A 12,652-nucleotide genomic window follows, 5' to 3' on the forward strand; every position below is an offset into this window, starting at 1 on the left:
TCTTCCCCGAAGAGCTATCATAAAATTAACAAACCTCTTTAACGGTGCATTCATATTAAAATATGTACCAATGATATGGAAGATGGCGGAAGTCATTATGATTCCTAAACCAGGAAAACCAGCACATGAGGTTTCGTCATACAGACCGATATCTCTGCTTCCTGTAATATCGAAGCTGTTTGAGAAACTGCTCCTTAAGCGAATAAAACCAATTATTGAAGCAAGGAATTTGATACCGACACATAAATTCGGATTTAGAAATAAGCATTCAACAATTGACCAGGTGCACAGAATCACAAATATTATCGAAAGATCCCTAGAAGAAAAGAAAGTCTGTTCAACTGTATTCCTTGATGCTGCACAGGCTTTTGATAAAGTCTGGCATGAAGGTTTAACATACAAACTAAAATGTTTTTTACCTATACAGTACTCAAAACTTTTACAGTCATACATAAAAGAACGACATTTTAGAATTAAGCAAGAAGACTGTTTTTCAGACTTAAAAGAAATTAGAGCAGCTGTTCCACAAGGCAGTATTGGGTCCGGTCGTATACCTACTATACACGTGTGATATACCTGTACTGGAAGACAACACAGTTGCCACCTTTGCTGATGATACAGCTATTCAAGCAGTAGGGACGACAAGTGAAGAGGCGACCAACAAGGTCCAAATAGCAGTTAACCAAATCTATAAGTGGACACAAAAATGGAGAATCAGGCTAAATGAAGCTAAATCTGTTCATGTTAATTTCACCAACAAAAAAATACAATATATATGTATTTTTACCTACACCCGAGAGGGTAGAAGGTCTAAAGATTATATATATATATATATATATATATATTCTTACTTACTCTAAAGTAATTAGGGAATTAAAACTTGAGACTATCATTTTCAGGTTGGGCGTAGATTTACGCTCCTGTTATGTCTATGTCTCGGATGTTGTTTTTTGATGGAATGTGTCTAAAGATATTCAACCTCTCATCTTTACCGATGAGCCCACTGAGGTTGAAGAGGGCGAAACACATTTCTAAGAACTGGTGTTTGGATCTTTGATTCTATTCGAAAAAAATTTTTCCCAGCCAGAAATAGTGGATGTGTGAGTTATTCGTAAGGGGATTTTTCCACATTCTCTATTTCATTTGTTATATATATATATATATATATATATATATAAATGTATTGGCTAATTGGAAGAAACTCCACATTGTCGATGCATAATAAGTTACTAATTTACAAACAAATATTGAGACCTGTATGGACTTATGGATGCCCACTATGGGGGTGTACTAGACCAAGTAATATAACAGTAATACAAAGATTCCAGAACAAAATACTAAGAAATATTGTAGATGCTCCTTGGTATGTTACAAACAGTGATATCCATAAGGACCTAGGAATGGAAACTGTGGATATAATCATCAAGAAGGTGGCAGGAAGTCACGAGCAACGACTTCACATGCACGAGAATATTGAGGCAATCCAGCTCCTCGAGACTACTGGGCAAGTTAGAAGACTGAACAGGACAAAATCTTATGAACTAGTTTAAGTGATAGGTGATAGTGAAAAGCAGAGCATAGTGCTTGTGCGCGTTAGTGGGTATGCTAGATAGAATAGTGCACTATCTTGTTAGGTTAGATAAGAGACGCTATGGGGTAAGAAGCTCTTAATTTTAAGGAACAGTAATAATTTAGGTTAGATTAAAATTGCTCATTGGTCAAGTATGACCAGATTGTTATTGTAATAATCATCATCGTAGTGATGATTATGGGAAAAAAACTTACATTATTATGCTTCCATTTGGATTTCTCCTTTTTTTCTCAAAAAAATATATTAATTTTTTAACCGTAAGTTTTTTATTTTTTATCCTAAAAAGTTAGTTAAAAAAGAATTTTGTAGGTTTTTACAAGATCTATAAGGCTATTAATATTAAATTCTTTTAAAATTCTCAGTCACAAAAAGAGGTGCCATTGAAAGGGTTGGTAAAGGTGGTTTTGCATAATATTACAAGTTTTAAATGTCAACAGCTCACTCAATTTTTGTCATAATAAAATTTTTTGCAAACCAGGTTCTTGGGAATTAAATAAGCTAAAATTTCATATTTAAATATTTTTTCGTATCTCTGATGCTAATCTTTCTATTCTGAAGAAAATTGCATTTTTTAACAAAATACAAATATAATCTTTCTAAGCTGATCAATCTTCTAGAACCTATTAACAATACATAAATCAAGAAAACCAAATCAGGTCAATGACAAATTTTAGTTAGGGTGGTGATTAGGGGGTTGTTTACGATCACTTTTTTGCTGAAAAACATAGGGACTGACATTCTTTTTCATTATAAGTCACTTAATTTTCTTAGCTAGAGATTTTTTTTATTTCTGGAGATACATATTTTTAGATACTTTAAATTAGTTTCAACAAGTTACCCTCGAAAAATGCATAGTTTTCCCGTCCTTTGACTTTGAAACTACAATATTTAGCATTTAACGAAGAAGAGCCTACATATAATAAAGTACAGGGTGTAACGAAAATACAGGTCATAAATTAAATCACATATTTCGAGACCAAAAATAGTTCGAATGAAGCTAATTTACCTTAGTACAAATATGTACATAAAAAAGTTACAGCCCTTTGAAGTTACAAAATGAAAATCGATTTTTTCGAATATATCGAAAACTATTAGAGATTTTTTATTGAAAATGGACATGTGGCATTCTTATGGCAGGAACATCTTAAAAAAGAATTATAGTGAAATTTGTGCACCCCATAAAAATTTTATGGGGGTTTTGTTCCCTTAAACCCCCCAAAACTTTTGTGTACGTTCCAATTAAATTATTATTGTGGTACTATTAGTTAAATTCAATATTTCTAAAACTTTTTTGCCTCTTGCTATTTTTTCGATAAATCAGTTTTTATCGAGTTGCGGCTTCTTTTTAATATGTTTACATAACAATTTTATGGAGGTTTTGTTCCTTTAAACCCCCAATGTTTGTGTATGTTCCAATTAAACTTTTACTGCAGCACAATTAGTTAAACAGAGTGTTTTTAAAACTTTTTTGCCTCTTTGTATTTTTTCGAGAAGGCACTTTTTATCGAGATATTACTTCTTTTTTAATATGGTTCAAAATATACCTAAAAATGTAAATTTTAAATAAATTTTCATTTTATTACCAAGTCTCCATAATCGTCAATTTTATTACCAAGTCTCCATTAGCCATATACAAAATGTGGTGGATTTGACAAATATTCAAAATATCTCGATAAAAACTGACTTTTCGAAAAATTACTAGGAGGCAAAAAAGTTTTTATAATATTGTGTTTAACTAATGGTACTACAATAATAATTAAATTAGAACGTACACAAAAGTTTGGGGGGGTTTAAAGGAACAAAACCCCCATAACATTTTTATGGGGTGTCTGAAGGTCACTATAATTTTTTCTTAAGATACTACTACCATAAGAATGCCACATGTCTATTTTCAATAAAAGATCTCTAATAGTTTTCGATATATTGGAAAAAATCGATTTTCATTTTGTAACTTCAAAGAGCTGTAACTTTTTTATGTGCACATTTGTACTAAGGTAAGTTAGGTTCAATCAAACTATTTTTGGTCCCAGAATATGTGATTAAATTTATGACCTGTATTTTTGTTACACCCTGTATAGCTCGATTACTATTTTGGTCTTAAAGGAAATAAAAAAAAACGGTTTTGTTTATTTTTTCAAAAGGTACATTGTTGTTAAGTAAACTTGTTTTGATAAAACGAAATCTTTTTGAGTTATTAGCAGAAAACTGATTAAAAACATTGATTTTTTCGATATAAAATTAACACTTTCGATAGCGAATAAATCGAAAACTATTAATTTTATCAAAAAAATGTATAGAACGTTTTTTGCTTATAATAAATGTTTTTACCAACTCTTGCGGTCAAAATATAATAAAAATTTCCACCCCCGAGATGGGGTGGCAACCACCCCTATGGTAAAGGGCTTTTTGGCATGACATAGATTTTGATCCTTGGACTATCCAATATTTATTCTCAAATTTTCAAGCAAATCGATCCATTCTGTAAAAATTGCGAGGTTTTGTCCTATTTTAAGCTTAATTACTTGGACTATTAAAGTTATTCCGCAAATTAAAAAAAAGTATAGAGGGTTCTGTAGAGAAAAAAAAAATACCTTTCAAATGATGTGCCACTCGACCATACTTGTTATTAAAAAAAACTGCGGGGCAGGGAAAGTGGGACGAATTTTGCATGAAAATTCGTCCCCTTCTCAATACAAATTGACATGTTTTTTTTAACCCTGGAAGATCACACCTATTTTTTTTAACTAAACCGCACACATGGGTGTCAGATACCCAATGATTTTTTGTGAAGGAATAAAAAAAAGTAAATATTTTATGATTTCCAGAGACTCTCTAATCACTACTGAATACATTAGAATAATGAAATCAATAATTTTATTTTCTCTCTCGTAAATTGTAGTAACATAAAAGAAAAAAATATTAAAAATACCTAAAAATAATTAACAAACATTTTCTAAAAAACCGGAAACATAATTCAAAATATTTTAATTTAGTTTAACAACAAAATGGTCTTTCTAACTAAAATATAACACCTTTTGATTATAGAGCTCATATTCATTCTTAGCCAGGTATTTCAGTTTCACTCATTTTAGTGACTACATTCATAAGACAGTGTGGCTCTATGCTGCATCAGAGAACAAGGACCACATGCTGTGGTCCTTGTTCTCTGGCTGCATGCATTATGCTTTATAGCAAGCCGAGAATGCACGCTTAGCTTTTCCATCTTTGCCTTTGCAGAAATAACACCTAGTTTGCTTTACTAAATTTGTGGGATGTTGTGTTGTTAGGTCATTAACTTGAACGCACACTTGATCGCAAACCTCACACATGGATGTTACATACCCTGGCCTGTATTCAATAAATTTTCGTGATTGGAAATATTGCTCAAATGAGACTGCAACTACACACAAGTCCTTGGAAGACTAGAGACTGAATTTACATACGGCAGCATTACCATTGAAATGCAGCTGCGCAAGCTACATGCAGTTAAGTGTCGCGATGGGTATCTCACACCCAAGTATGAGCTTCCAGGTACTGAAGAAACTCTTGGTTTCTGATTTACTGGGGGTCGGGTCAAACTTTCGTTGGAACACTTTGTATAAAATATAAAAGGAAAGGAAAACAAAAAGTATGCCAAAACTTTACCTGTTGTGAGCTAAAGAATACCGAGATTCGTTCTGATATATAGTACTTGAATATATATATATATATATATATATATATATATATATATATATATATATATATATTATTGTGTTTTCAATTTTATCAATCAAAGGAAAAATAAAAATTAAATTAATTTTTTTTTAATAACGCGGGCACATAAATTTGATACACCCTGTATATTGATCTGTAAATATTTATTAGAATTTAGTTTGGATGTAAGTGGATTTCTTTTTTTAATGAGCTTTCCGATGAACCATTAAAGACTTTTGTGAATAATTAAAGTGAAAAGGACGATGTATTTAGGTTTAAAATGGAAATAGATTGTTCATTACGCGAACTATAGAATCCACAGCTAGATGTAATTATCATTTTCGAGAAAAGTGGTTTTAAAAGAAAGTTTGGAATTTTAATATCTTGGTTTCAACACGAGTAAATGTTGTATAGTTCCCCGAAAGTAATTAGGATGGTCGGAATAATTTTGAAAAAGACTGTTTGTTTGTCGAATGGAAAAGATTGTTTATGATTCTTGGCAAGTTGGAAGGGGAAAAGTGGTTTGAATGATTGAGAGAGTTTGAAAAAGAAGTCATTATGTTTTTGGCATCGCTGAAGAGCAGTTCGACGTTTTCGTGGATAGATAGTTAGCATGTACCAGTGGCTGTTTGATAGTGGAGAATAGTGTTGAAAAGTGGAACGAGAGATAGATTAAATTGAGACGAAATACCTCTTTGATTCTGTATTATTGTGAGAAGGAGAACAGAGAATTTTTGGAGTTTTGTTTGAATCGAGTACGTGTCAAAAGAGGCCCGGCTTGTTGGAGAATTGGTGCTGGTATGCTGATAGTTTTGAAGCTGGAGAACGGAGAGGGTTTTGATGAGTAGCCTTTAACATAGTCAACGAGGGAGAGCTGTTTTTGGGTCACGAAAAGACATCAGAGTGAGTGAAGGAAAAGGTCAGTCAACTTATGTGAAAGATATTTTTATGTTCGGAAACTAAAATTTTGAGTAAAAGGCATATGAATTAAAATTCCAATATTTCTAAAAGTAAATAGGAAGTATAGCTAATCTTGCGAATACATAAATTTGTTTTGTTTAGTTTGTTTTACCAAAGTCATCGGGAACAAACCGATAAATTGTTTTTTTTAACTATAATAAATTTAAGTGGTAAAGATTTCATTCGGACATCTGTGTCCACAGGTTTTAGATTTGATAGATTTTAGAGTATCGATTTTGATAAATAAAAGACAATTCTGTATGTTTATTTTATATTTGGCTTTATTTTCTTTGCCCTATTTTATCCCGATTAGAATCAACTAAGAGATACTGAACCCACGAGAGAAGATAAGTATAACGTAAGATAATTTAGACATTTTCTTGATATTATAAAAAGGCACCTTGAGTTTTTTTTATTGTTTTTTATGTATGATTTGCGACAATTAAATAATTAATCAGATAAATAATAATTAATATAAAATTAATAAGAAGCAGATCATAACAATATATAGAAAGTAAATAAAAGTAATGCCAAAACTTTACCTGTTGTGAGCTAAAGAATACCGAGGCTCGTTCTGATATATAGTACCCACTTTGGTCCAATTAAATTCCTTTAGAAGAGACAGTCTTGGGGCGTTGAATGCGTTTTCGGATGGCACTATCCGAAAAAAATTTGGAAAATTTTCTTTAGTGAACATCGGGTGTGTATCTGCGTATGATAGCTGCAAAACAAAACAAAAATGTATACAGTAGGCTATTGATTATGTATTTTCGAAAGAAACTACAACTTTAACGGGGTTTTATTGTTTCATATGGTCAATGGATCTCTAAATATGAAAAAACCACTGAGTGCTATCATTTAAAGGGGTGCGTTTTGAGAAAGGGGTGAATTAGTCCCTAGGCACAGGGTGAATCAGGGTGAGTTCGATGCACTTTTGCTACAAACACGTCTACAGGAAAATTGTTTCAGGTTAAATTTGCTATCGAAAGTCAAATTGTCAAGTCAAGTATATTTTTTTTACAAAAATATATTCAAAAGAAAAGCAAGAAAAAAACACGAAAGATAACAATTTTGTTTTTTGCCCCATAACTTTTCTCCATCGGGATATAGGTATAAGCATTGTTTCACCGAAGAAAAACTTCTATCCTTCCTCTTTAAAATGACGTTTAGTAGATGTCTATGTGTTTTCTTCGATCCAAAATATGACTTTTAAAAGATCGCCACTCTCAGCGATTTTGCCCCATTTTCCTTGTTACTTCTCAAACATTGTTTTGTAACTTTTTCTACGTAGCTTTAGGTATATAGAATGTTACATTTAATAGCAAGAAAAGTCAATTATTACCTTTCAAATGGTCTATTGTAGAAGTCTGGATGACTATTTTTAAGCAAGATATGGTTATTCAAATTTTGTACTTTTAATGATTTTTGATATATTTTATTATTTTTAAATTTCTCATTATAACTTTTTTTATTGTATATTTAGGTATATAGATTGTACAATGAAAAAAGAAAGCTTATTGTCTTTACTTTAAAATGGTGTATTGTAAAAAAAATGCTAGGGCTATTTTTAAACAAGATATAATATGGAAAACTTTTTATTATTAACTTAATGAAAAAAAATTATTCTTTATAAAATGCTCTGCATCGTCTAACTAAAACCTCAGATGCAATCATCGCATATAAAATTTTATCAATAGTGTACGAGGTATGTCAAAAATATGAATTTCGGTCAAGAGTAAAGTACCTTTATATTTCACAATATCGAAAAGTGTTATTAAGAAAAGTGATTTGGAATTAAAAATTATGTTATGAGCATTGATTACAATCACGGGTACCCAACACATTACCATTTTGTAAAAATTAAACATCTTACAAGCAATATACAGGGTGAGGCAGATAAAGGGCCTATTAGAAATATCTCGAGAACTAAAGCTAAGAGAATAATGAAAATTGGAATACAATGGTTTTCAGGTATAAACTATTTAATGAAAATATTTTGGTCTCTTTGCTACTTCCGGTTATACCGGAAGTTGATTGTAACTTCGTTTTTTTAATGGGACACCCTATATATTTTTACATTTTTGAATTCTCCTCGATTTCATCTTTCTTAAAATATAAGGTTTTGTAATATTATACAGGGTAGGTTAAAAGATAATAACGTTTTCTTATTAATTTCGTAGCAACATTCACACCCTGTAGGATTGTAGTACTTTGACATAATAAACTCTATTAATGTTCAAATGATTTTTAATATAGTCTACTATTGTTAAGAGTTATTGGTATAGTTAAATTTTTCATTTTAGTATACAGGGTTGGTAGAAACTCGGAATGAGTATTTTCTGAGTTTTCTTAAATGGAACACGCTGTATTTTAATATTGCAATGAAATGTTATTTAATGGTACTTTTTAATTTCTTAAGCATTCCCTATACCTAACTGCTTTAATTTGTGAGTTATTGGTGATTCAAGCCAAACATTAATTGCAACACAAAATAGGTGAAATTGTATTAGGTTGGCCGTGAAAATATTCAATCACAAATAATTTTGTGGAAATAAATACATATTAATTTAGAATGATGCTTAAAATTGCCAATAATGGTTGAGGTATCAAAATACCATCGAAGTTAAGATTGTTGGTGCGATTAACAATTAAGCACAAATTAAAGCAGTTAGGTATAGGGAATGCTTAAGAAGTAAAAAAGTACCATGAAATATCATTTCATTACAATACTAAAATATAGGGTGTTCCATTTAAGAAAACTCAGAAAATACTCATTCCGAGTTTCGACCCACCCTGTATATTAAAATTAAAAACTCAGCTACACCAATATTTGTTAACAATAGTAGACTATATTAAAAATCATTTGAACATAAATAGAGTTTATTATATCAAACTACTACAATCCTACAGGGTGTGAATATTGCTACGAAATTAATAAGAAAACGTAATTATCTTTTAACCTACTCTGTATAATGTTACAAAACCTTATATTTTAAGAAAGAAGAAATCGAGGAGAATCCAAAAATATAAAAATATACAGGGTGTCCCATTTAAAAAAACGAAGTTATAAGCAACTTCCGGTATAACCGGAAGTACCAAATCGATGAAAATATTTTCATTGAATAGATCAGTCTTCAAAACCCCTTTATTCCAATTTTCATAATTCAGTTGCCTTTAGTTCTCGAGATATTTCTAATAGGCCCTTTATCTGCCTCACCCTATATATTCCAATTATTATAAAAACCAAAACAAACACCACGTGTGAATTTTTGCTTTGTTTGTAAACTTTTCCAGAGTAGCCGACATTGCTTTGACGTCACGACTATTACGGTCCATTGGTTGTTGGTTAACCAGAAGCTGTGAATTTAATATTTCACGCTTACTGACTACCATGTACTTTGTTTTTTTTTCGATTTGAGATCAAGTCTTCTCTATTTATATCTGATATGAGCGACCGAAATTATTCTTTGCACACCATCTAAACCAGGGGTTCCCAAACTTTTTTGTACCACGCCCCCTTTTGTTGAAATGAGCTTCTCGCCCCCCCCCTTTACAATAAATTGTATGCGCCTAAATGGCAACAAAACAAAAACAAATAAATATTAGCTTGAAAACAAAACATCTATTTACTCTGCCATAAGATACAACAATATCAGTTTCCATAAAATACAAAAATTATTAATAAAAGAAAAATAGATTAGGTTGGTTAGTGAGATGGATGTGTTTGCATTTTATTTACTAATATGCCTATTCGTGGCTGAGTTTTAGTAAGTGCACATCACAAGTCACTAGCAACATCAAGTTTATTCCGATACTTTGTTTTAATTGCCACAAGTGTTGAAAATCGCACAAATAGTTACTTGAAAAAGGCAAATATAAATGAAGAACTTCCCGTGATACACTAAGATACACTTTGAAATATTTGAACCAAAATGAAGGTTTGTCCATTATAACAAAGTATTTGGCAGAGGAATCATGCAAAAAATCATTTGGATTTATTTGCAAAGCATCTTCTTGAAGTGATTCAGGCAGGGAGTCTATGTTGATATGAAATGGATCAATTGACATTCTGTAAAAAATTGTAATATAATTGTAAGTGTTTGGGAAGTATTTCTGTAACTCTTTAATTAGGCTCTCCAAATTGTTTGATATTTGGATTTTCAAACTTGATCCTTCATAAATGTCCTTAAAGCGTGTTTCTTCTGAGATTGGCTCTACTTTAGAGAAATTTGAATGATTTCAGGGGTTTGCTGATATTTTACGCCTCCAAAGTTGAATAACTAAGCCTCCATCACAATGAGTAACTACTATATTTGAGTCTCCACCCTGCAGTTTTAAGTTAAGGCTGTTCAACAAGTCAAAGATATCAGACAAATAAGCCAATATTACTTGGGTACAATGTTTTTTAAAGGTCATGTTTAGCTCATTTTGCTTTTGATGTTCGAAGCAGGTGATTACTTCATCTCAAAGGTCAAGTAATCTTGCCAACATATTTCCTTTTGAGAGCCATCGTACTTCTGTATGAAGTAGCAGTGTTTTGTGATCACTTTCTAAAACTTCACAAAGAGTTCTAAACAGTCGAATATTCAACGCACTGTTTTTTTATGTACTTTACTCTTTACTACTTTAATACACAACTTTAAGACAGTCCTATGTTCATTTCGAAGGGTTTTTTCTGCCAAGGCTTGCCGATATATAAAACAATGTATCCAAATCACATCAGCATTTTGCTCTATTACTAATTACGAATAGCCTGAGCGAAAACCAAGCGTTGAAGGTACACCATTTGTACATAAACTGATCAGTTTTAGCCAAGAGAGTTCATGTTTGTCAAAAACTCGCACACTGCTTTCATAACAGTAATAGCTTTTGTCGTGGTCTCCAGTCTCCAACTCTGTAGAAAAGAGTAGCTCGTCTTTCATTCTTTCGTTTTGAATATACCGAACATAAACAATAAACTGATAACATTGTGCTATGTCAGTACTCTCGTCTAACTGAACACCAAAAAATGGCGATTATTTTACTGCATCAACTACCTGGTTTTGTATGTTTTCGGTTATATCAATCAATTCGGCGTTTCACAGTGTTGTCAAAAAGAAGTATTTGAGATAACTTTTGCTTACTCTGCGTTACCAGACAGAGTTTAACAAGCGGTTAATTTTGAATTTTAGAAAAATAACTAAATTTATTTTAACGTTCAACTTGTCTTGCGCCCCCTGATATGTCCTCACGCCCCCCAAGGGGGGCGCGCCCCCTAGTTTGGGAACCCCTGATCTAGACTATCTACAAAAACTACTTCGTTATCGTCATAATATCTAATGTTGTTTAGACGCACTCTGTTGACTAATACGTTGCCTCGCTCATCTATACCTCGTCCAATTTACTTACCGTTGCACGTCATCCGCGCCATAGCCTGTGACACGATACCAACACGAAATATTTAGGCGGTGGGTGTGTTCTTTTTTAGAATCAAAATGATTCTAAAGGGGAACACACCTACCGCCTAGATATTTCGTGTTGGTATCGTGTCACAGGCTATGGCGCGGATGACGTGCAACGGTAAGTAAATTGGACGAGGTATTTATATGTAGACTGCTTCTGTCAATTGGTCATCTACTTTAATATTGGCAGTTTGATTGTAATATAAATTATATATGATTCCTAAGTCTCTGTCATCTGATCCTTCTTCTTTCAAGATGTTTATGGGTTTATCATAATTTTACTCTATCAAATGCTTTTTGTAGTCGCTAAAACAAATATACACGTCACAGTTAACATCCCTGCATCCTGCATCTTTGCATATTTGCTTTGAGTGGGGTGATAAGAAGATTTTCTTTGATTAAAACTGACTTGATCTCATTCACTAATGATATTTAAAATTAAATATTACCTACTGTAAGTAACTAATGAAAACATCAATTTTTATCTTCCTTTGTATAGTTCCAAACAAAATTATTAGGTATATTTGACATATAAATTTCTAATAATAATGCCACAACATTGAAACGTTCAGCTAACATAAATTAGCTACCCTCGATAGAAGAACTTGGATCTAAAATTCTCCGGCTATACCAATAATTTTCAATTTATTCAATTTCCAGTCCACCCACTATAGTTACGCCTGCATATTATTATCCTGACGTGAATAAATGATTTGTTTCTTTTTTGGTCAATAGAGATATTATTAGTGAAGAAAATTCAAGTTTTTTAGGTATAGTTCATATTTCACAAACCTTGACAGCAAGTTTGATGTTTTTTCGGTATTTTATTTCATGGATACTACTATAGTTCTTAGGCCCCCATATAAAATTATTATTTATGACCACACCGTTGAAACTTTTTGTACTTGTTATTTGGGTGGAGTCGGACAAATTTCGAGCTTAGCGCATCATGGCAGTGGGGCGT

The 12,652-nt window shown here is 32.0% G+C and overlaps 1 protein-coding gene across 1 annotated transcript in view; it reads right to left on the minus strand.

Moving 5' to 3' along the window:
• The window catches only part of LOC114328300 (gamma-aminobutyric acid type B receptor subunit 2), a 180,320-nt gene that overhangs the window by 63,031 nt on the left and 104,637 nt on the right, over nt 1–12,652 (minus strand). The window contains exon 4 of the mRNA XM_050647737.1: nt 6,790–6,968. Coding sequence (XP_050503694.1) covers nt 6,790–6,968 — 179 coding nt within the window. The remainder of the gene's footprint in view (nt 1–6,789; nt 6,969–12,652) is intronic.

Source organism: Diabrotica virgifera, chromosome 3 (genome assembly GCF_917563875.1).
Source record: "Diabrotica virgifera virgifera chromosome 3, PGI_DIABVI_V3a".
In the NCBI taxonomy this organism is placed as follows: domain Eukaryota; kingdom Metazoa; phylum Arthropoda; class Insecta; order Coleoptera; family Chrysomelidae; genus Diabrotica; species Diabrotica virgifera.